The sequence below is a fragment of the Ochotona curzoniae genome, unplaced genomic scaffold (assembly GCF_017591425.1).
Source record: "Ochotona curzoniae isolate NIBS_2020 unplaced genomic scaffold, NIBS_Ocur_1.0 contig_523, whole genome shotgun sequence".
NCBI classification, from domain to species: domain Eukaryota; kingdom Metazoa; phylum Chordata; class Mammalia; order Lagomorpha; family Ochotonidae; genus Ochotona; species Ochotona curzoniae.
This window is the reverse complement of record NW_024466459.1, coordinates 12176270-12199065: the sequence shown is the minus strand read 5'-3', so window position 1 is coordinate 12199065 and position 22796 is coordinate 12176270. Positions and strand designations below refer to the sequence as shown.

The following is a 22796-nucleotide window of genomic DNA, read 5'->3' as shown; positions in this document are numbered from 1 at the left end:
AGTACGTGGGGCCCTCCTCCACTGCTTCGCCAGGTGTATTAGCAGGGAGCTGGAGGGGTGGAGCTGCCAGGACTAAAGCTGGCACCTGTTGGGGTGCCAGCCTTGTAGCCGTAGTGTCGGCCATGATTTTTTTTTTCTTTCAAAAATTTATTTATTTATTGGAAAGGCGGATTTACAGAGAGGAGAGACAGAAAGATCTTCTATCTGCTGGTTTATTCCCCATATGGCTTCAACAGCTGAAGGTAATCCAAAGCCAGGAACTTCCGGGTCTCCCACTTGGGTGCAGGGTCCCAAGGCTTTGGGCCATCCTCACTGCTTTCCCAGGCCTCAGGCAGGGAAGGAAAATGGAGCAGCTGGGATGTGAGCCAGCTCCCGTATGGGATGCCACACTTACAGGTGGAGGATTAGCCAACTGAGCCATTACATTGGCTCCTGGGTCTTTTGACCCAGCTTCCTTTTTTCCAGTGACTGTGTCTTTGACCTGCTACGTCTGTGCCTGGTCATCTGTCTCGACCTGCTAGGCTGGGCTAGGGCTCTGTCCGATTCAGAAAGAAGAAACGTTGGGTGGAGGAGTGGAGCAGGGATGGGGGTGGAGCGCTCCTTTTCGAGTTACTGTGTGGTTTCCTGGAGAAGCCACAGGAGGCTTCCCCTGTAGGTGTGTCCTTCCAGTCAGAGTGGTGGGTCTTGGGTCAGGCTGGTCAGTGAGCGTGCCTTCTCTCTGTCTGCAGGTTCACCCCGAAAACGAAGACTGGACTTGCTTTGAACAGTCTGCGAGTTTAGATATTAAATCTTTCTTTGGGTTTGAAAGTACTGTAGAAAAAATCGCAATGAAGCAATATACCAGCAACATTAAAAAGGTGACTTGGCCTTGGGGTGCTGTGGAGTCTCCGAGTCACCCTGTGTCACAGTGCTTGGGGGTGGGCTGGAGGTGCCGGCAGTTTCTTGAAGAGGAGACACTTTGAACCCCAGCCCCTGCCTCATCCTCACATGTCGGGGTTCAGATAGGGGCTGCCCCTGGCTGCGGCAGGTTCTGCCAGGTGGGCAGCCTCCTCACTGTGGTCCTGGTAAGCGGCTCACTGCGCGGCTCCTGGGGTGGTTAGTTCGCCCTCCAGGAGAGCCTGGTGCAGTTGGTGCCACCACCTGTTGGCCATGTGGCAGCAGTGTGGATTAGGAATGCTCTCTGAAGGCCGGCTGAGGGCACGGCCGTGCTGGGAGCGCTGGATGGCTGTGGGTAGGGTTCAGGCGCTTCCGTGACACTTCATCTGCAGTGTTTGCCAGCACGGGGCAGGCCTCGATTCTCCGGGGGTTCTCTGGGTAGAGGGACAGAAGACCCAGGTGCTGCCGGGCGCTCACCTCCAGGTGTCCTGCAGGGCAAAGAGATCATCGAGTACTACCTGCGGCAGCTGGAGGAGGAGGGCATCACCTTCGTGCCGCGCTGGACCCCGCCTTCCGCCACGCCTTCCGCAGACACGTTGTCAAGCAGAACGCCAGCAGTGGCCGCGGCTGCCGTCACCCCAGATGCCGCCCTCAAAGAGGGGCTGTGCAGCGAGGCCTCCAGCACCCCTGGCGGGGGGCCCGAGACCCCTGCAGGAACTCCTGACGGTAAGGCAGAGGCTGCTGCCTTCTTAGGGTGGGCTTGCCCCGCCACCCCCTGAGCTGAAAGTGACACACAGGGAGGTACCGCCTGCTCGCTCGCTCGCGTTCGGCAGCGCCTCTTCGGTAGGGCCAGGGACTCTGGATTGCTCTTTTTTATTATTATTTTTTTTAAGATTTATTTTTATTATTATTTTATTTTATTGGAAAGGCGGATATACAGAGAGGAGAGACAGAGGAAGATCTTCCATCCGATGATTCATTCCCCAAGTGAGCACAACGGCCGATGCTATGCCGATCCGAAGCCAGGAGACTCTTCCGGGGTCTCCCACGCGGGTGCAGGGTCCCAAAGCTTTGGGCCGTCCTCGACTGCTTTCCCAGGCCACAGGCAGGGAGCTGGATGGGGAGTGGGGCTGCCAGGATATGAGCTGGTGCCCATATGGGATCTGGCAGTTTCAGGATGAGGACTTAACCATTGAGCCGTCATGCCGGGCCCACTTGGGTCCTCTTCCTCGACCCTCCCAGGTCATGAGTAGGGAGCTGATTAGAAGCAGAGCAGCATCTTAGTGTGTAGACATTCTTTTTTTTTTTTTTTTTTTTTTAAGATTTATTTTTATTACAAAGCCAGATATACAGAGAGGAGGAGAGACAGAGAGGAAGATCTTCTGTCTGATGATTCACTCCCCAAGTGAGCGCAGCGGCTGGTGCTGAGCCAATCTGAAGCTGGGAGCCAGGAGCTTCTTCCTGGTCTCCCACATGAGTTTAGGGTCCCAAGGCTTTGGGCCGTCTTCGACTGCTTTCCCAGGCCACAAACTGGGATCTGGATGGCAAGTGGAGCTGCCAGGATTAGAACCAGCGCCCATATGGGATCCTGGCACGTTCAAGGCGAGGACTATAGCCGCTAGGCCACGCCGCGGGGCCTGTGTGTAGACATTCTAAGAGCAACCAGTACGCTGATGTGGGATGCCAGTATCCCAAGGCATAGTTTGATGTGCTGTGCTGTGGCCCCAGGAATGGCCAGCTGGGCCTGTGTGTGCTGGCTGCCTTTGTGACTTGGGGTGCTGACCTTGCTGTCCTCTTCCGTTTTTGCTGCCTCATTGTAAGGATCCTTGTGACTCCTGTGCACAGTGGCTCTGTGTGCAGTGAACAGAGGTGCATTTGGTTGGCTAAGACCCGGGTTTCCCAGGTAGAGGTCATTGGAAGGTCATCTGGAATGGGCCGGGGGGGCTGGGCCATGGTGGTCTGGAGTGACTCCAGGGCCTGTGGCTGTGGCCGTGGTTGGAGTCTGACCCTATGGCCCGTGGCTGTGGCCAGTCTGGAGTCTGACCCCAGGACCTGTGGCCGTGGCTGGTCTGGAGTCTAACCCCAGGTGCCGTGGCCGTGGCTGGTCTGCAGTCTGACCCCAGGGCCCGTGGCCGTGGCTGGTCTGCAGTCTGACCCCAGGACCTGTGGCCGTGGCTGGTCTGGAGTCTAACCCCAGGGCCTGTGGCCGTGGCTGGTCTGCAGTCTAACCCCCGGGCCCGTGGCCGTGGCTGGCCTGGAGTCTAACCCCAGGTGCCGTGGCCGTGGCTGGTCTGCAGTCTGACCCCAGGGCCCGTGGCTGTGGCCGGTCATTGTTTTCTTCTCACTTTATTATTATTTTTAAGTTGCTTTAACATTTGTGCATGTTTGTGCAGTTGTTTGGGGCACAGAGCCGTATCTTGCCCATCTGTGCAGGTGGCCAGCCTGTTGTCTCCCAGGGGGGTTGTCACTGTGGACAGAGCCACCCCTCAGCTGGGGACCCTGCATGGTCCCTGAGCCAGGCTTGGGAAGTGCCCGTGGCCACCCTGCTGCCGCCCACACCGCCATCTTTGTGTTGTAGACAAACTGGATGCGGACTACATCAAGAGGTACCTGGGCGACCTGACCCCGCTGCAGGAGAGCTGCCTCATCAGACTGCGCCAGTGGCTGCAGGAGACCCACAAGGGCAAAGTGAGTGGCAGTCCGGCCCAGGGCTCTCTGGTCCTGGGCACGCACCCAGGTCCACACTGTGGGCCGCAGCCCAGGCGTCCTTCCCTCTCAACAGTGAGGACAGGCTAGCGGGTCTGCGGCCTGGGTGGCGAGTCCCGTGCCCTCCCACAAACAATCAGCTGCTCGCACCCAGGTGCTGGTGGCTGCCATTGTGTCCAGGCCGCACACAGGCTGCCATGTTTGCCCCCTGAGGCAGGTCTGCTGTTAACGCCTGTGTTTGATGTGGGAGGAGGCTGAGGTCCAGGCCCGAGGCTGGCCATTGCCAGCATCAGGATTTGAACCCAGGCCCTTAGGTTCCAGAACCCACCTTCTTAACCACCTCCATATAGCTGGACCTGTCCAGTGAAGATGAGCCTGTGGGCTTTGCCTTGGGCATCCAGAGATAGGGCTGGCCATGTGTCAGCTCGCATCTTAGTCCCCCAGGCCCAGCTGCCCACCCACATGAGCCACGTGTGGCGCTGGGTGGGGGCGCCTGGTGCCGTGAAGACGCGGGAGCCACCCCCGCCTTGCTGTCTGCCCAGCAGCCTGTTTTCTGACCTGGAGAAGGTTCCTGAATGTCAACAAGGCTGCCAGAAACACAGGATCTTATGTTCTGGGTTTTACTTTTTTAATCAAGATTTATTTATCTGTTTATTTGAAAGGCAGAGTGACAGGTGGGAAAGACAGAGAGATCTCCCGCCCATGGGTTCCTTCCCCAGATGCCTTTCATCTCGAAGCTGAGCCAGGCCGTGGCCAGGAGCCAGGAGTTCCACGAGCCTCGCACTTGGGTGGCAGAGGCCCAGGTGCTTGGAACCTCCTCCACCTTCCGCTCAGGAGCACAGGCAGGAAGCTGGATTAGAAGCAGAAGGCATTTGGTAACTGGTGTGGGTGTTGGTGGCTCATCCACTGTGCCACCCGCCCCTTAAGTGTCACCTTTTATGGTCTTGTCCGCGTGCACGGCGGTGCCCAGAGCAACAGCATTGGAGCTTCAGGAGATCATGACCTTCTCTTTTTAAAAAGATTTGCTTATCAATTTTTAAAAGATTTATTTATTTTCACTGGAAAGGCAAGTACACAGAGAGGAAGAGAGAGAGGGGAAGATCTTCCATCCGCTCATTCATTCCCTAAGCGGCCACCATGGCTGGAGCTAAGCTGATCCAAAGCCAGGAGCCCGGAGCCTTTTCCGGGTCTCCCATGCAGGTGCAAGGTCCCAAGGTCACAAGCGGACAGCTGGATGGGAAGTGGGGCCATTGGGATTAGAACCGGCCCAAATGGGATCCCGGCGCATCCAGGGGAGGACTTTAGTTGCCAGGCTACTACACAGACCCTGTTTATCCTTTTTTATTGGAAAAGCAGATTTACAGAGAGGAGGAAAGATAGAGTGGTCTTCATTCTCAAGTTGGGCCAGTCCACAGCCAGGAGCCAGGAGCTGCTTCTGGGTCTCCCTTGTGTATGCAGGGTCCCAAGGCTTTGGGCCATCCTCTGCTGCTTTCCCAGGCCACAAGCAGGGAGCTGGATGGGAAGTGGAGCAGCTGGGACTCCTGTGTGGAGTACTGCACCTGTGTGGAGTACTGGCACTGCAGGTGGTGGCTTTACCCACCATGCCACAGTGCATGCAGTAACAAGGCTCCTTGGTGGCAGGAATGGGAATTTTAGGAGTCCGATTTCCTGGGCAACCTTGCAGGTTGCCTGGAAACCTCTTGTTTCCTTGTTAGATTCCCAAAGATGAGCACATTCTACGGTTCCTTCGCGCGCGGGACTTTAACATTGACAAAGCCAGGGAGATTCTTTGCCAGTCTCTGACGTGGCGGAAGCAGCACCAAGTGGACTACATCTTGGACACCTGGAACCCCCCGCAGGTCTTGCAGGACTACTACGCGGGAGGCTGGCACCACCACGACAAAGGTAGCGTGTGCCCCGGAACTGCCCACGCCTTGCTCTGTGCCACCAAAGGTGCCCAGAGACCTCTGCACTGTGTGGAGTTGGCAGGGCCCTAGGGCGTGCGCCCTCCTGCCTCATGTGGGGGCAGATCCCATCCCCACCATGACGGCAGCAGCCTGTGCTGTCCTGGGCACGCCTCTGTCCCAGAGCGGGGAGGGCAGGGGCTGTGGTGGCGGGGGCAGTTATTTCCCATGGCGCAGTGCTAGGAAGCACTCAGTGCTGGGCAACAGAGGACCGCCACAGGGACGCAGCCTGTTTGTGCTCAGCTCTGCAAGCTTTGGTCCTGTCTGGGGACTCAGCAGAGCCAGGCCCCGGTGGCTGTGCCCGGCCACCGCAGGGGGGGAGATTGCAGAGACATTGGCAGGAAGCCGTTGTGTCGGCTGATTCCCTGTTCAGACCTGCGGTGTACAGCATGGAGGCCGAGCGGGATGGGTGTCCAGGAACCGGGGAACGGCTCCCCGCTCCGCTTGCTTTGCTTTCCTGACTTGGGCCTCTCCACATCACCCACTGCTCTGTTCGTGCTGGAAACCTGTGACCGGCATTCGCTCCCTGGGATCCAGTCCTTGGTAGCAAAACCCAGCAGTGTTCCAAGACTGGCCAAAATCCTTGCTCTCTGTCACCACCTCGTGGTGGACGACGCCCAGTGCAGTGCTGTCCAGCCCCCTGCCTGCTGGCACAGAGTTGCAGGAACTGGCCAGCACTGACCCTCAGAGCACTCTGGCCATGTGGCTAGCTAGCCCAGGGTAATGGCAGGTGGCTGTGAATGAGCTGGGTCCACTCAGGCTCCCCCTGGGAAAGCTGCTAGGGAGCAGAACCAGAGTGGGCCAGCCGGGGGATTCTCCCCCTCCAGCCCTCCCACTTTCTTGCTCCTGCTTGCTTTTCGTATCCAAGCTCAGTTTGTCTGCGTGGGTGCTGTGCTGTCGCTCACTGCTGGCAAGCATCTCCTGAGTGGAGCACGGAGGCGCCTGCCTGGCAGTGGCTCTGAGCGTGTTCCTCTCTGGGCCCCGCCCCCAGGTAGCTAGGCTTCCTTGTGTGGACGTGGCCGGTGCCCTTCCAGCTCCCCGGGCTCCTGCTGACGCTGTCTCTCTCCCCTCCTGCAGACGGGCGGCCGCTCTACGTGCTGCGGCTGGGCCAGATGGACACCAAGGGCTTGGTGAGAGCCCTGGGCGAGGAGGCCCTGCTGAGATACGTGAGTGTGTGCCAACAGCTCCGTGTGGCTCGCTGCTGGAGGGACTGGCGCGTTAGCATGGCCCCACACGTCACGAGTGGGTGCCTTTGTCGTTAGAAAAGAAGCTCTGCTCAGATATTCTTAAGATTTCAGAAGAGGGCACATGAGTTAGAACAGTGATTTTCATGCTGTTGGCCTCAATACAACACTGATTGCATTGGGGTACACCCCCACACTTGGGCCAGCACCCTCCCGCCCCTCCTTCTTCCCACACTGCCCACCTGGGCTCCTCCCAGCCCTCTGCCAGGGCCCTTTCCCCTACAGCCACCCCTGTGCTGGCAGCTGCATTGCGCCCCTCAAAACATAGCCCTTCAGTGTAGTTTGTAGTGGATGCAGACCTTAAAAGGTATAGCTACACCCCTCCCCCGCCACTGGACTGGCGGCTCCTAGTGTGCTGTTAGGGTCTGTGTGGGCTGCCCCCAGGGTGCACGGAGGGGGGGGCCTCTAGGGTCTGTGTGGGCTGCCCCCAGGGTGCACGGAGGCCTGGGGGGCCTCTAGGGTCTGTGTGGGCTGCCCCCAGGGTGCACGGGGTGGGGCCTCTAGGGTCTGTGTGGGCTGCCCCCAGGGTGCAAGGGGGGGGGCCTCTAGGGTCTGTGTGGGCTGCTCTCCCTGGAGGCAGTCTGGCTTCCCCTCCCTCCTGGGGGCTGCTGCGTGGAGTGCAGTGTCCCCATGCTGGGCACTTCTCTCTGCTGTGTCCCCCCACACACTTGTCCTGGGGATAGGGCCCTGCTCTGTGTCCTCACTGCTCGGCTGCAGCTCCCCTGAGCCTGGCCTCATGTGGGTGGCCACTGCCTTCCCTTGGGGGAAGCGTGTGGCTGTGGGGCGCCCTGGTGCTGAGTGGGCTGGCCTTCCTGTGCCCAGGTGCTGTCCATCAATGAAGAAGGCCTGCGTCGCTGTGAGGACAACACCAAGGTCTTCGGCCGGCCCATCAGGTGGGTACGGGACAGCCGGGCCCTCTGGGAGGGCGGGCCACTCTGGAGAGTCTCTGGTTTCGCTTTTTCTCTTTTTTGCATTTGTTTATTTGAAAGGCAAAGTAATATACAGAAGCACCTACTGGTTCATTTCCCAAGTGGCTGCAGGGGCCTGCGCTAGGGGCCCCGTGCTGGTCTTACTTGTGGCTGCAGGGGCCCGAGCTCTTGAGCCGTCTCCCACTGCCTTCCCAGGAGCTGGCTTGCTGGTGGAGCAGCTGGGCTTGAACTGGTGCTGACGGGGGCTGGGTGCGCCGGCAGAAGCACCGTTCCCAAGCCCAGAGCCAGCCCTGCATGTCAGGGTGCTGGCGCTCAGTGGCCCAGCCTCCCGAGGGCCCAGGGTCACGGCTTGCTTCTCACACACACATGAACCGTTACTCAGTATTCCTGACGCATACTGTGGCTGTGCCCAGCTGTCCTGAAGATGTGACGTAGATGGGACGGTGCTGGGAGGCCGTCAGACCCCTGCTGGGCCATGGGCTTCCGGGGCTTTCTGTTGGCCGCTGTGCTCACAGCTCCTGGACACTGCTGACTCAGTGTTTGCTTGTCTGCTGCCAGCAAGCAGGTCAGGCTAGGGCTGGTGTCAGGGAGCTGTCCAGAGGGCCTGTCCCCCAGAGCCTGGTGGGCTTTGCACAAGCAGCCAGAACTCAGCCCTGTGTGTGCTGGGCGACGGCCAGCTGTTTTATATCGAAGTGAGAGAAATGCAGGACAGGAGGCCGAGTGCCTGCTGGCTGCTGGACGTGACCCCTGTGCCCCGCTGCAGCTCCTGGACCTGCCTGGTGGACCTGGAGGGGCTGAACATGCGCCACCTGTGGCGGCCGGGGGTCAAGGCCCTGCTGCGCATCATCGAGGTGGTGGAGGCCAACTACCCGGAGACGCTCGGCCGCCTGCTCATCCTTCGCGCGCCCCGCGTCTTCCCCGTCCTCTGGACCCTGGTGAGTCCTCAGGTGGAGTGCAGGAGCTGGGGCCACTCGGAAGGCACCTGCGCTCGTGCACTTGGCCCTGACCCTAGGTCTGCATGCAGAGGCAGTGTTCTTCAGAGAGAAGCAACGTGAGGGTCTCGGCGTTCCCAACGCTGAGCGTCTGTCGATCCATGGCCCAGTCACCTGCTCAAGCGACCCCCGTTTTTTCTCATTTTATTTGAAAGGTGCAGAGAGATTGGGTAAACCCTCTACTGACTTACCCCTCAAATGCCCACAGCAGTTAGGTCTAGGCCAGGCTAATGCCAGAGCCCAGAATCCATGCCAGGTGACTTGTCTGGTGGGCTGGGAACAAGCATTTGGGCCCTCCCCCTGTTGCCCCACCGCAGGGTGCAGGAAGCTGGGTGGGAGATTGTGCAGTCAGGCTCAAACGAGGCTCCTGGGTGTAGGTGGTGTCCGACACCCACCCCACCCTGTGCCGGCAGTCAGCACAGAGGGTACATTGGAGGATACCCACCCGCCCCTGGGTCGGGGGTCGCTGGCGGTCAGCACAGGGGGTACCATGGGGGACACCCACCCGCCCCTGGGTCGGGAGTCGCTGGCGGTCAGCACAGGGGGTACCATGGGCGACACCCACCCACCCCTGGGTCGGGAGTCGCTGGTGGTCAGCACAGGGGGTACCATGGGGGACACCCACCCACCCCTGGGTCGGGGGTCGCTGGCGGTCAGCACAGGGGGTACCATGGGGGACACCCACCCGCTCCTAGGTCGGGAGTCGCTGGTGGTCAGCACAGGGGTACGATGGTGGTGTTTCCTGCTTCCTTGCAGGTCAGCCCGTTCATTGATGACAACACCAGGAGGAAGTTCCTCATTTACGCAGGCAATGACTACCAGGGGCCCGGAGGCCTGCTGGACTACATCGACAAGGAGATCATCCCAGACTTCCTGAGCGGGGAGTGCATGGTACGGGGCGGCCGAAGCCGCTGGCTGCTGCCTGGCATGGGTTGGGGGTGGTGATCGGAATGTTTTGTTGGCTGCCACCCCTCCAGCACCAGCTGGTACCAAGTGGAACTGCTGAGGGAGCCCGCGGTGCCGTTGCTTCATTGTGCAGGCTATTCCCTAATGCAGCTTGTTCCGGAATCTGATGGAACTGTCGCTGTTACCCGCACAGCTCTGTGGGATTTGCAGAAAGAAGTGGCAGGCCTGGGCCCAGGGTAGTGTCCCGTGCCGGGAGAGACTCTGAGCAGCTGGCAGACCTGCGCTGGACTCCCTCTGGTGGCAACTAGAATCAGGGGGACGGGGGGAGATGGTGCTCATGGAAGCCACACTCACGTGCGGCTGCGTTAGACCCAGTGCCTGCCTCATGTGCCATGCCCCCCGGGAGTGGTGCCTCCCTCTTGTGTCTCTGCCCTCCGGGCGTGGTGTCTGCCTCCTGTGCCATGCCCTCCAGCAATTGCTGGGGTTTATGCCCTGGGAGAGGTTGTCAGCCCAGCCACTTAGAATGGGGGCGATTTGATCTGTTTCAGGCTGAGTCCACAGGAAGTTCTCTGTGTTGGACGGCTGGGGATGGAGAGCCCTCGTTGGCCTTGGCTTCCAGTGAGGCCACGCACGCTGATGCTTTTTATCCTAACGAAGGGGAGGGGCAGGACAAGCACTATCATCCTCCTGCTCACTTCCCGAGTAGCTGTGCCAGCTGGCTCTGAGCGAGACCAAGGCCAGGAGCCAGGAACTGCATCCCACCTGGACCGTGTTCTAGCACCTTCCCAGGGGCGTTGGCAGGGAGCTAGATCGGAAGGGGAGCAGTTGGTAATGGATGCTGGCATCACAGGTGGCGGGGTAACTGGCTCTGCCATGCCAGCTCCCAGTTCTCTCTTGACTAATTTCCTGTCGCAACACAAAATGCCAAAGCTGTTAATAACAGGGTTTTTCTTAGCATGGTTCCCTTTACGATGCAGTGGGAATGCTTCTGCAGGCTCTTACGTAAACCAGCCTTGCTGAGTCCAGTGTCGAGCGTGGGAGTGAGTCCTTGGGTAGACCAGCTTCAGCTTGTCCCTGATAGACACGTGTGTGCAGTGTGGGGTGCAGATGACTGTGCCTGGTGTCCGCTCCCGGTGGCTCGGGGGCCTGGCATTAGCACCTGGTGCCATCTGCACTCCGTTCGGGATCCGCAGGGCTGCTCTGCGGGCCCAGCTTTTACCGCCTTGTCTGTGTTTCAGTGTGAGGTGCCGGAGGGCGGCCTGGTCCCCAAGTCTCTGTACCGGACGGCGGAGGAGCTGGAGAACGAGGACCTGAAGCTGTGGACAGAGACCATCTACCAGTCTGCCAGCGTCTTCAAGGGAGCCCCGCACGAGGTACCTGACCCCCGACTGCCCCCCATCCCCACGCTGGGTCTGCTGTGGCTGAGGGAGCCCCACACGAGGTACCTGACCCCTGACAGTCCCCCATCCCCACGCCGGGTCTGCAGTGGCTGAGGGAGCCCCCGACTGCTCCCCATCCCCACGCCGGGTCTGCTGTGGCTGAGGGAGGCCGCACGAGGTACCTGACCCCCGACTGCCCCCCGTCCCCTCCCGTCCCTGCTGCTCAGGCATTGGAGCATTGCCGCCAGCTGCTGCTTGTTTAGGTGCCTGCGGGCACACAGGGAGAGCTGCGCTCCCTCGGAGACAGGGCACAGGACTGGGGGAGGCCGGCAGGGGCCTCTTACTGCACGCCCTTGATTCGGGGGACAGCAGATCTGGCCCTGGGGGAGGGTCTTTCTAATTCCAAATTCAGTTTCTTTTCTCTGTATCTCTCTCTTTTTAAGGATTGATGTATTTGTGAGGCAGTTAGAAAGAAAGGTCTTCCATTTACTTGTCCACTTCCCAAATGGGCATAACTGCCAGGCTGAAGCCAGGAGCCAGGACTGTCTTCTGGGTCTCCTGTGTGGGGGCTGGGGCCCAAGCATGTGGAGCACCCTGTGCTGCTGTCCCAGGACACAAGCAGGAACTGGATGGGAAGTGGAGCAGCCGGGATGCGAACTGGTGCCATATGGGATCCCAGTGAGGACTGAACCGCTGAGCCACTACGCCAGGCCAGTACTTTCCTAGGCTTGTGTGGTCTCTTCCTGTGCCTGACTGGCACAGTGCAGTGGTCACACGTGTGCCAAGGAGGATGACATGCCGTGTGTAGCCTTTCAGACCGTACTGTCAGGGATCTGTGGAGGTCTTGGGACACAGCCCCCAGTGGCTGAAAGGGCTGCGCTGTGGGCCCCTGGCAGGGCTGAGGCCGAAGGTGCTGTCTGCGCTGGGCAGAGGAGGTCTCAGGTGCCTGTGCCAGGGCCACCCGCTGCTCCCAGGTGGGGATGTGGGTTGCTTTGTTTGGATTGGGTGGCCGGTTTTTTACTTTTTGATTTTTGGGGGGTTTTTTTGTTTGTTTTGTTTTGTTCTTTGTGTTTGTTTATGTATTTTAAAGATTTATCTCTTTAAAAGATAGAGTGAAAGAAAAGCAGCAACAGAGAAGGATAGGTTTTATCTACTGGTTAACCCACCAAATGGTTGCAGTGACCAGGCCAAAGCCAGGAGCTTCATCTGTGTCTCCCTGGTAGGTGCAGGGGCCAGTGACGGCGGCCATCTTCTGCTGCACTCACAGGGAGGTGGGTTGGAACTAGAACCAGAACCCATATGGAATGCTGGCATTCCAGCGGCAGCTTAACCCACTGTGCCACAGCGCCAGCCCCTTGGGTGGGACTTGTGTGCTTCCTGATACGGTTTAAGGACATTCCAACATGGCACAGTGACGGGGCCGCAAGGGACTTAGGAGAAGAGGGTGGCCTGGAGGGGCATGCTGGGTTGTGTATTTATTCATTCACATGAAAAGAAACGGGGTGGGCCTGGCGCAGTAGCCTAGTAGCTGAAGGCCTCACTTTGCACACGCCAGGTTCTCATGTGGACCCTGGTTAGTATCTCAGCTGCTCCACTTCCCAGCCAGCTCCCTGCCTGTGGCCTGGGAAAGCAGTTGAGGACGGCCCAAAGCCTTGGGATCCTGCACCCGTGTGGCAGACCCAAAGAGGCTCCTGGCTCCTGGCTTCGGATTGCTTAGATCCGGCTGGCTGTTGTGGCTACTTGGGGAGCAAACCACTGGATGGAAGATCTTTCTGTCTCTCTTTTCTGTAAATCTGACTTTCCAATAAAAATAAATAAATCTTTAAAAAGAGAAGAACAAAAGAAGCTGTCTTAACCCCCTCTGCCCCAGCACAGGCCCCAGTTGGTTTGGCTGGTTTTGTATTTGGAAGACAGCGTGTCAGAGGGGCTGGCTGTCCCTCCTGGCCTGCTCCCCAGGCACCCTGGCAGTAAGCTGGATTGGTAATGGAGCAATGGGGACTTGCTCCGATATGGGGTGCTGGTGGCAAAGCAGTGGCTTAACGCACTGTCCCGCACCCACCACTGCGTGGAGGCTGTGCGAGCAGCCCTGCAGAGCGATGGCACAGCTCAGCCTCTGGCCTCCAGGCTGGAGAATGCGCTGGCCACGGAGCGCTGTGGTCCTGCTTTACCTCTCCCCACCACTCCCACACCTTGAATTCAAGGTCAGGTGTGAGACCTGCGCCCCTGCCCTGTCAGCCAGCTCACTCTGCCATCCCACCTGCTAGGACTGCTGTTGAGCCAACGTGGACCTCCTGCTCCATGGTCCGGCCCTCCCCTTTCCACCCCTCGGCCCCATGGGCTTGGCTTCCAGGGCCCTGCAGTGCCCCCAGCATCCGCTGAGCCCCTGGGACAGCCTCGCAGGCCCTCCGATGTGTGTGACGAGGTCTGAAGATGGTGTGTAGGGAATATGGTATGTGGGTCCCTGTGCAGGCCACCAGGAGTACAGGTAGTGGTGTGTGGCACACAGCTTTGCAGGGACCACTCATTGAAGGGAGGAAGGGGGGTACGAGGCCAGGATGGCCGAGAGCTCGGGGGTGCATGTGTTCCCTGCCGGTCAGGTTACAAGGGCCTGAAGCAGCCACTCTGTAAGAGGCCGGCTTTGTCTCCTGTGGGATCTGTGGTCGCCTATGGGTGACGAGAGAGTGGAAGCACCTGTCTGCTCGGGGACCTGCTGTCCTTACAGTGCCAGGCACTGCCCACCTGCTGCCCAGCTACCCTGCCACCTCACTCGGCCCAGCGTATTTTCTGCCCTGTTGGTAGTGACTCAACTAGTGCGTGATTCAGGACACACCGCAGCTCCTCCTGCCCTGCCTGGTGGCAGAGAGCCGAGGGCAGCAGGCCGACCCCCATGGGGCCCGTCTTGTGCACCTGTCGGCTGACACAGCTGCTCCTTCCAGATCCTCATTCAGATTGTGGACGCCGCCTCTGTGATCACGTGGGACTTTGACGTGTGCAAAGGGGACATTGTCTTCAACATCTACCACTCCAAGAGAGCGCCACAGCCGCCCAAAAAGGACTCCCTGGGCGCCCACAGCATCACCTGTCCCGGCGGGAACAACGTGCAGCTCATAGACAGGCTGTGGCAGCTGGGCCGGGACTACAGCATGGTGGAGTCGCCCCTGGTGTGCAAGGAGGGCGAGAGTGTTCAGGTACAGTGGCAGCTGACAGCCCATGCCCGTGCCCGGCCGCAGGACACCATGTGAGCGCCACGGGAAGGGCCTGGCCCAGCCTCCTGTGTAACGGGCGTGGCAGGAGGGCAGGGGCCCTGCAGGCACCCACCGCGGGGCTATTGGAGACTGCTGTGTGTCTTCCCAAGAACGCCCTGAATAGCCACGGGAGGCAGGGGAACAGGCAACAGGCCCTAGGGGACCCTGAGCACTCATGGCTGGCTTTCTGTCAGCGCCCACTCCTGCCCTGGCCCGTGCCCCCTGCGCCTCCCCCTGTGCTGTGGCCTCCACAGGCGGTGGCACTCTGCTGCCTTGACAGTCTCCAAGCGGCAGCCCCGGAGGCTTGCGGTCCTAGATGAAGCCGAGGGAGTGTTTTTATCCTGTTTTTACAGCCAAGAGCATTTCAGAGCTGTCGCAGTCTGACTGCACGATGGCTGAGTGGGAGCTTTAGAGCCACATCTGGACAGCCGAGTATACGGGGGATGGGTGGCCCAGCCTGGGGGCTTCTGCCAATCCTGCCAGGTACCTGTGTACCCAGGCGAGCGGCTCAGGAGACGGCCCCTCCAGCGCCGACTGGCGAGACCTCATCCCCAGGTGGCCAGTCCACGGGAGGAGGACGGGCTGGGCCTGTTGGGAGGACAAACACCCATAGCAGTGACTGTGAGCACAGCCAGAGCGCTGGCAGGGCCTGTTCTGGGGGCCTGGCAAGGAGGCGTCCCCACCAACGACATGTCCCTGTCGCAGGGCTCCCACGTGACCCGGTGGCCAGGCTTCTACATCCTGCAGTGGAAGTTCCACAGCATGCCGGCCTGCGCCGCCACCAACCTGCCCCGGGTGGACGACGTGCTGGCGTCCTTGCAGGTGTCCTCCCACAAGTGCAAGGTCATGTACTACACAGAAGTGATTGGCTCAGAGGACTTCAGGTAAGGCTGCCCACGGTGCAGCAGGGGGCGCTGTGGGACCAGGTGTGGGCTGGGCAAGAGGGAGGCTCAGGAACTCTCATGGTGGGAGAGGGTGGGCCAGGGCCACGCCGGTGACTGTCCCCACTTGGCAGCACTGAGGGGCAGTGTGTGGGGCACAGGAAGTCAAGCTGGGCAGGTGCACGGTCCCCAGGCTGGGCCTCACACTCGGCCCCGGCTGGCTCTTTGCAGAGGCTCGATGACCAGCCTGGAGTCCAGCCACAGCGGCTTCTCACAGCTGAGCGCCACCACCACGTCCTCCAGCCAGTCGCACTCGAGCTCCGTGGTTTCCAGGTAGTGGTGCGACGCCGTCGAGTGGTCACCGGGGACAACCGGCCGGCGGCTACGTCATGCCCTCCTCTCGCCCTCTAGATAGCAAGTAGCTGTTCAGGCTGTCAGTGTAGCCATTGACCCTGAGGCTGAGGCGGGCGGTCGCGCCTCCGACCCTCACCCCTCGTAGCCATAGATTGCCATACACACAGTATGCAGCCGGGGCCCAGGGCTTCTCTGTCGAGGAAAGCTGCGGGGAGCCCGTGGAGGGACTGCCGTGCCTAGGCCCAGGTGTTGATGCAGACGTGTCCCAGCCAGCTCCGCCGTCTCCCTCCCCGACCGTGCCAGCCTCCAGCCCGAGTCCTCAGCAGGGTCCCTGCGCGAGCCCAGCGCCCAAGGGGGGCGCTGGCGGTGGCAGGATTCTTGTCTCCCCACACACACAGCAGGAAATCAGCGCCATCATTAAATGTCACTTCCTCTGTCCTCTTTTTTCAGTTCTTTGGTGTTTTTCTGGAGCAGGGCTTTCTGAGCCTGACCCTGAACGAAGGGGACTCTCCCTGCGCCCAGGCCACCCAGCCACGCTGGCTGCAGCGGGCATGCTTGCTGTGGGAGAGCTTCCCTGGCAGACCGCGGCTGGGAGGGCCGTGTGTGTGTGTGTGTGTGCGCGCGGCTGTGACATGCTCAGGCAGGCAGTATGCATGACATGGGGCAAGGAGGGGACACTCCGCTGAGCAAGTCAGCGTTTCTCCTGAGTGGCTGCAGAGCCTGCTGGCTGTCAGGCCCGCTCTGCTCAGCTTTCTGTACGGAAAAAGACTGTTGTCTCTGGGTGTGTCCAGAGGGCTAGGTGTGGTGGTCTGTGCTGAGGACAGGGTGGTATGTGGGGGTGTGAGGGAGGAGGGCGAGTGTGTATGGGTTTGTGGGTGTGTGTGGGAGTGTGGGTGCGTGTGGGGGTGTGGATGCGTGTGGGGTGTGGATGCGTGTGGGGGTGTGGGTGGGTGGGTGGGGGTGTGGGTGGGTGTGGGGGTGTGGGTGGGTGTGGGGGTGTGGGTGCGTGTGGGGGTGTGGGTGCGTGGGAGTGTGGGTGGGTGCGTGGGGGTGTGGGTGGGTGCGTGGGGGTGTGGGTGCGTGCGTGAGGGTGTGGGTGCGTGCGTGTGGGGGTGTGGGTGCGTGTGGGGGTGTGGGTGCGTGTGGGGGTGTGGGTGAGTGCGTGTGGGGGTGTGGGTGAGTGCGTGTGGGGGTGTGAGGGTGGAGGTGCATGTTGGGGACGTGGCAGGGGTTGTACCGTGAAGGTGGTGCCAGACCCCTGGCCGCTGTGACAGGCCTCCTCCTCTGGGGGGCGCCGGAGAGTGTGCGCAGTCCGTGTGTCCTGTGGGGGCTGGGTGGGCCCGGACACTTGTGCCTCTGGCACCTGCGTGGTGGAGCGCGTGGGCCCGCTGGGCTGGCAGCCGGGTGTTGCCTTTCAGAGGCCGGCCATGTGCGAGGGGTGTCGGCAGTGCATCTGCTGTGTGGCTTCCAGTCAGTGCTTCTGTCTCCCACGATAAGGACCTGAAGTCGGTCCCCTCTCTCTCTTTCTCTCTCTCTCTTTCTCTCTGTGTCTCAGATGGCGATTTTGCTGACAGCTGCCAAGGAAACGCTCCACCGACAGTCCTCATGTGCCCGAGATGTTTCTAGAACTGTTTTGAGTTACAGCCATGCCCCTACCCCCAGGCTGAAGATCTGCCCTTGTCAGTGGGTGCCGAGTGGCATGGGTCCCCACCCAGAGAGAGTGAGGCACCCTTTGGAGAGCAGGCTCATCCGTGCCCCGCTTCCGGGCCGTCCTTCACCCTGGCGGTCACTCCCCTTTCCAGTTCTCCAGAGTTTTTGGGCTATCCCCTCCCAAGGTAATGATTTGCATATCGGATTCTGTAAATGTTTTGTAAACCTCTTACCTCACTCTTGGTAATACAATACTGATAGTCTTTAAAAGATTTTTTATTGTTACTGATAATAAATGTGAAGCTATTTAAAGAAAAGACCCCCGTCTTCTCATTGTGAAAGGCTCCTGTGAACAGGGAGGAGCCTGCAACAGCCAGAGCTGAGCTAGACCTGCCACGAGGGATGCCGGCAGCCCCCAAGGCAGCTCAGCCAGTGCTCTGTGGTGCCCGTCCCGCAAGTCTGGCTGGCATGATACGCAGCCCGCACTTCCCTCAGGTGCTTCAGGAAGGAAAAAACAGGTGCAACCCTGTCCGGTTTGCCGGGGCTTGGGGTTCGGGCCTGCTTGTTGCCCGTGGCGTGAGCCTGCCCAGCTTGCCATGGCCTAGGGCCCAGGACACCCACAGGAGAACTGCCTGGGTGGAGCACAGCACTGACTAGCCAGAGGCTCTGAGCAGCCAGGCCCCTGCCACTGCCTCCCCTGCAGGGGCTGCAAGGCTGTTTGCTTGCTGGTCGGGTCCCTTCCTAGTGGGACTCAGATTGACACATTTGTCTGTGGCAGTCAGGATGGGTCATTTCCTCAGCCAAAGTAGCTGCATTGCATTGCGTTTTTCCTTTTTCATTTTGTTGGCAAGGGAGACAGAACATTCTACTCACTCCTCATGTCCGCAGCTGCCAGGATCAGGCTGGCCAAAGCCAGGAGCCCAGACCTTCCTGTCCAGCTCTCCCCTGTGGGCAGCGGGGCATCACGGACCTGGGCCATCCCCTGCCCCCTCCCAGGGTGGCACTGAAGAGGCAGGAATGAGGAGTGGGCTGCAGAGACCTTACCGCATGGCAGTGTCACCCAGCCACCTTCTGAGGACCCAGCCTGCCGCTGGGGTGGAGGGCAGGCCTGCAGGGTCTCCCTCTCCTGCTGGGTGTGTCAGGAACATCCTCCCCAGATAGAAGGTTCCCCACGCCATCTGCCTGCCATCCCGCCCCAGCCCCAGGCATCCGTGGTCTTGGCAGAGCGCTGGCCCAACCTTGCAGCAGAATGCCTTACGGCTCGGGTTTACGACAGATGCCCTCAGTAATGGTGTCTTTGAACACCAGGATAGAAGTTAGGGCTTTGGGAAGCAAGGGATTCTGGGAAGGTGGTCATGGCATCCCACCTACAAACAACTACATCCCAAATCACAAAACCTGCAGACCAATCAGGTCTGCACTTTGGGGAGGGGTAAGCTTTATGTGAAAGAAAGCTGGAGCTGGTGTTTTGGTAGAGTGGCTCAGTGACCCACCGCCATGCTGACATCCTGTGCAGGTGCCGGTTTGAGTTCAGACTACTGCACTTAGCAGCACCTTCCTGCTGTCGGCCTGGGCAGACGGCGGAGAATGACGGCCCATGGCTCTGGCCCAGCTTGTTAGAGAGGCCAGGGGCAGGCATGTCGTGTTGCGACAGGTGGGGAGAGCTGTGCCCAGGCCCACCTCCCACTGCCCCGTTGCCGCAGCCCTGCCTGGGCCCTCTCGAGATCGACATAGCCAAATATCTGCCAGCATGCCCGCAGCCCAGCTGGGGCCCGTTTGGCTTCTGGCTCCAGACCCCGACTTCCTGCAAGTGTAGACCCCAGAAGGCAGCAGCCATTGCTGCAGTGGTTGGGCCGCCGTCATGGGGGACCCAGATGGTGCTCCCGGCTCTGGCCATGGTGGCGTCTGAGGAGTAGGCCAGCTGCTGGGAGCACTCCTTGTCCCCTTGTCTCCTGTGCCTTTCACATAAACAGGAAAATACAAATACATGCCAGCTCGTGTTCTGTGTGGGTTCAGCCATTGCCTTTTGTTGTTGCTGCTGTTTTGTTTTTTAAGATTTTTTCATTGGCAAGGCAGATTTACAGAGAGGAGAGACAGAGAAAGATCTTCCATCTGCTGGTTCACTCTCCAAATAGCCATAATGGCTGGAGCTGAGCTGATGTGAAGCCAGGAGCTGGAAGCTTGCAAGTCTCCCATGCGAGTGCAGGGTCTCAAGGGCCTGGGCCGTCCTCCACTGCGTTCCCAGGCCACAGGCAGGGAGCTGGTTGGGAAGTGGAGCAGCCAGGCCACAGGCAGGGAGCTGGTTGGGAAGTGGAGCCGCCGGGACACAGGCAGCACCCTCAAGGGATCTCTGCACTTGAAAGCGGAGGATTAGCCATTGAGCCGTTGTCAGGTCCAGCTTTGGTCTTAAAATGGGGTGCAGTCATTGTGGCACAGGCCACACCACTGCTGTGGCACTCATATCACATGTGGGGCGCCTGGAATCGGCTCCGAGCTCCACTTCTCATCCAGCTCTCTGCTCATGGACCAGGCAGTTAGGCCCGGCACCCTGCCGATGACCTGGTGGAGCTGGCTTCACTCCGGCCCAGTTCCCACCTCTTATAGGCATTTGGGGAGCAAACCCACAGCTGGACGATCTTTCTCACACTTTTTTGTGAGCCGACTCTCCCCAGCCCAGAACCCCAAGTGAAGAGGATGAGATGGGGTAACAGTTTTGCTGAGGGAGTGGCAGCACCCCCTCCTTCTGTGAGCTCAGGCCCGGGTTCTGTCAGCCCAGGAGCCTGCGCAGGGCTGCTGCTTTTCCTAGGGGAGCAATGCCCTGAGCCTGCTGGGGAGCTGGGAATCAGGAGCTCCTGCTCGGACCTGGCTGCCCACCCCACCCATCCCCGCACACTCGGCCTGCCTCCTGGAGGGAGGAGCCGGCCCAGACCCATCTCTGCCTGGGAGGACTCCCTGCTTCTAGAAGGTTTCAAGGCCAGCTGGGGGGAGCCACTCCCTGAATCTGCCCACCTTGGCTTGCCTGGGAGTGCGGCTGCCCTGCTCACTGGTGGAGGCACTGGCTAGGGTGTGGGTGAGGTTGCAGGCCTCCCCTCCACACCAGCCCTCCTTGTTTCCCATCTCTACCCAAGACCCAGTAAGTGGCCTTGAATCCCAGCCCCTTTGCTGGGCCTGGGGGGCAGTGAGGGGAGCTGCCAGGAAGGCCATAGCTGGCTGGGGAAGTGGGCTCTCTCCTGCCAGTCGGCTTGGGCCTGGGGATGATAGATGGGCCCTGCTCTGAGGGCCTCAGCCGTCCTGGCTGGTTCATGGACATGGACTTGAGGCTATTCCCCAGAAGGGCTATGGAGGAATTCATTTATTGTTATCAGTCATCCACTGAAGGGCTGAGACTGGGCCATCTGGTCCTTAAAGCGCTCGTTGTTTGTCAAGTGATTGGAGTTGCCGAGCCACCCACTGGCCGAGCCACCCGCTGGTCCCCAGGCTGACGGTCAGGACACACCTTGCTGTGCTTGGTTTTGCTCTTACCAGCTTCCCTGTACCCCCTCCTCCTGTGGCTGTGCCTGGTGCACACAGCCTAGGTGTGGCCATCACTGTCACCCACTGCTGAGGGTGGAACATCACGGGGCCTTGCAAAGCATGTGGCACGTACGTGAGCAATGGCTCCTTTCCCATCTGCCTCCCTTGGCTGAGGCCAGGCGCCTCCTGGTAGCCCAGGAGGAGCCAGTGCAGGGGTGGAGGCTGTGGCTGCCTCACAGCATGGCGGAGGAGGGGTCGGCTGATGGCAGCCATTTATGTGTCTACAAGGCAAAGACCCAGAAGAGTGAGAGAGCGCTTCCATCCGCTGCTCCGTTCCCCAGATGGCGGCAATGACTGAGACTTTTGAAGCCCAGGAGGCGGGAATGCCATCCGGGTCCCCCACGTGGGTGCAGAGGCCGAGCACTCAGGCCGCCGTTTGCTGCCTTCGCAGGAACGTTAGCAGGGAGCTGGATCAGAAGTGGAGAAGCCAGGATCCGAATCGATGCTCTGATACGAGACACGGGTGTTGCAGGCAGAGGCTTGCCACACTGCGCCGTGACGCCGGTCTGGGTGTGTGTGCAGAGCATCAGCTGCTGGACGCACAGCCAAGGCGTGCCTGGCTGCACTGGGTGGCACCTGGAGGCACCATCTTTTTCCTTCATGGCTGCAGCCGGCATGAGCAAGCCCTGTTCTCCACGTGTCCACCGACACCTGGCGCTGCCGCTGAACTGTGTGCGCATGGCTGGGGGTGTCATGTTGTGTTCCCATTGTGCTGCACCACACATCTTGTGGCTGCTGTCTGCCCTTGCCCGTTGGCCCAGGATGGCTACTGACAGGTGACAGCTTGACTTGCTGTGCCACCTGGTCATTCCTCCCCCTCTGGACGTGGTGTGTGCTGTGTCCCACCTCAGGCACAGCATGGTTGTCTGCAGCCAGGACTCGGCCTGCAGGCTGCAAAGAGGAGGTGGGAGGTCAGAGGTCAGGAGAGGGGCGGCCAGGTTCTGCTCCCAGCTAGCTTAGCCCCTTGAGCCCTCCCACTGCCCATGCGGTGGGAGATCGGCCTGAAGTCCTGGTGTGAACCAGGATACGAGAGCTGCCAATACACACGTCAGCCATTCATCAGTCAGAGGGCACAGTCCACATTAGAGCTGTTGGCTCCTCAGGGTGCCCCCTAGACCCAGCAGGGGGAGACGAGACTCCAGGTGTCTCCCCGGGAGTCTTCCCTGTTCCCACGGGCTCCAGTGCTGAGGCTGGTAGTCCTGGCGCCCCCCTTGCCTGCTCACGGCCGCCTTGCCCCACTCCCTGTCCCATGGGGGATCCCCCCACCCCTGCTGCCTCCCCAGCCACTGCTGTGGGCAGGGAGCTCTGGGCTATGACTGGCTCAGCTTGGGGTGCACAGGGAGGAGCCCCGAAGGCCCTGGCCCCTGCACATCTGGACCTGTTCTCTGCTCTTTGCTGGGGCCCCAGTCTCATGCTCTGAGAATTCACTTTGAAGGCTTTGTGGGAAGGGCAGGGGGAATTGGGGAGCAAAAGCTCCTGGCAGGAAACCAGACTCCTACCAGCTCCCAGCTCATCCCCAGCCTCCCAACAGCCCCCCTTTCCAGCCCATTGTGCTCAGCGGGGCCCAAGCCCGCAGGTCAGATTCCAGCAGCCACTTGCGGTCCCGCACACAGGGGCCCAGCTCATCCCGTTCCCCTGCTGTGTGAGGCCCGGGCAGAAGCTGGAGGGGCTCCGGAGGTAACTGCGCGCATGCGTGTATACGCACCGCGGTTTCCACCCGTCCAGGCTCGCCTGAGCCACTTGCTGCTGGGGCCGTGGGATGAGCTGGCATCGGTGTTTCCCGTACCGGGTGTGCGGTGCACCGGGCTCTAGGAACCCGGTGGCCGGGCGCCAGTCCTGCAGGCCCGCTCTGATGGGGGGGGTCCCATATCACCCTCCAGGTCACCCTGGGTGGAACCCAGCTCGTGCCTTCAGCCAGTGCCACCCACAGGCGCCGCCACCAGGCCTCTCCCCGTGCACCTGGACTCGAGCAGGGACAGATTCCGGGGTCAGAGGGGGTAGCCTGCTGGATGGGGCAGAACCCCAGTGTTGTCATCACCAGGAGGCTGCCAGTACAAGACCTGGGGAGACCCCCAGTGGCTTGAGACCTGCCAGAGC

The 22796-nt window shown here is 60.3% G+C and overlaps 1 protein-coding gene across 2 annotated transcripts in view; it reads left to right on the top strand.

Moving 5' to 3' along the window:
• SEC14L1 (SEC14 like lipid binding 1) overlaps positions 1 to 17438 on the top strand; it is a 47893-nt gene extending 30455 nt beyond the window's left edge. For both annotated transcript variants that reach the window (XM_040989887.1, XM_040989886.1), the window contains exons 5-17: positions 729 to 857; positions 1371 to 1602; positions 3455 to 3564; positions 5298 to 5487; positions 6624 to 6712; positions 7613 to 7683; positions 8483 to 8654; positions 9468 to 9602; positions 10856 to 10990; positions 13933 to 14184; positions 14947 to 15125; positions 15354 to 15455; positions 17032 to 17438. In XM_040989887.1, coding sequence (XP_040845821.1) covers positions 729 to 857; positions 1371 to 1602; positions 3455 to 3564; positions 5298 to 5487; positions 6624 to 6712; positions 7613 to 7683; positions 8483 to 8654; positions 9468 to 9602; positions 10856 to 10990; positions 13933 to 14184; positions 14947 to 15125; positions 15354 to 15455; positions 17032 to 17047 — 1812 coding nt within the window. In that variant the 3' untranslated portion in view covers positions 17048 to 17438. The remainder of the gene's footprint in view (positions 1 to 728; positions 858 to 1370; positions 1603 to 3454; positions 3565 to 5297; positions 5488 to 6623; positions 6713 to 7612; positions 7684 to 8482; positions 8655 to 9467; positions 9603 to 10855; positions 10991 to 13932; positions 14185 to 14946; positions 15126 to 15353; positions 15456 to 17031) is intronic.
• Positions 17439 to 22796: the final 5358 nt, after the last annotated feature.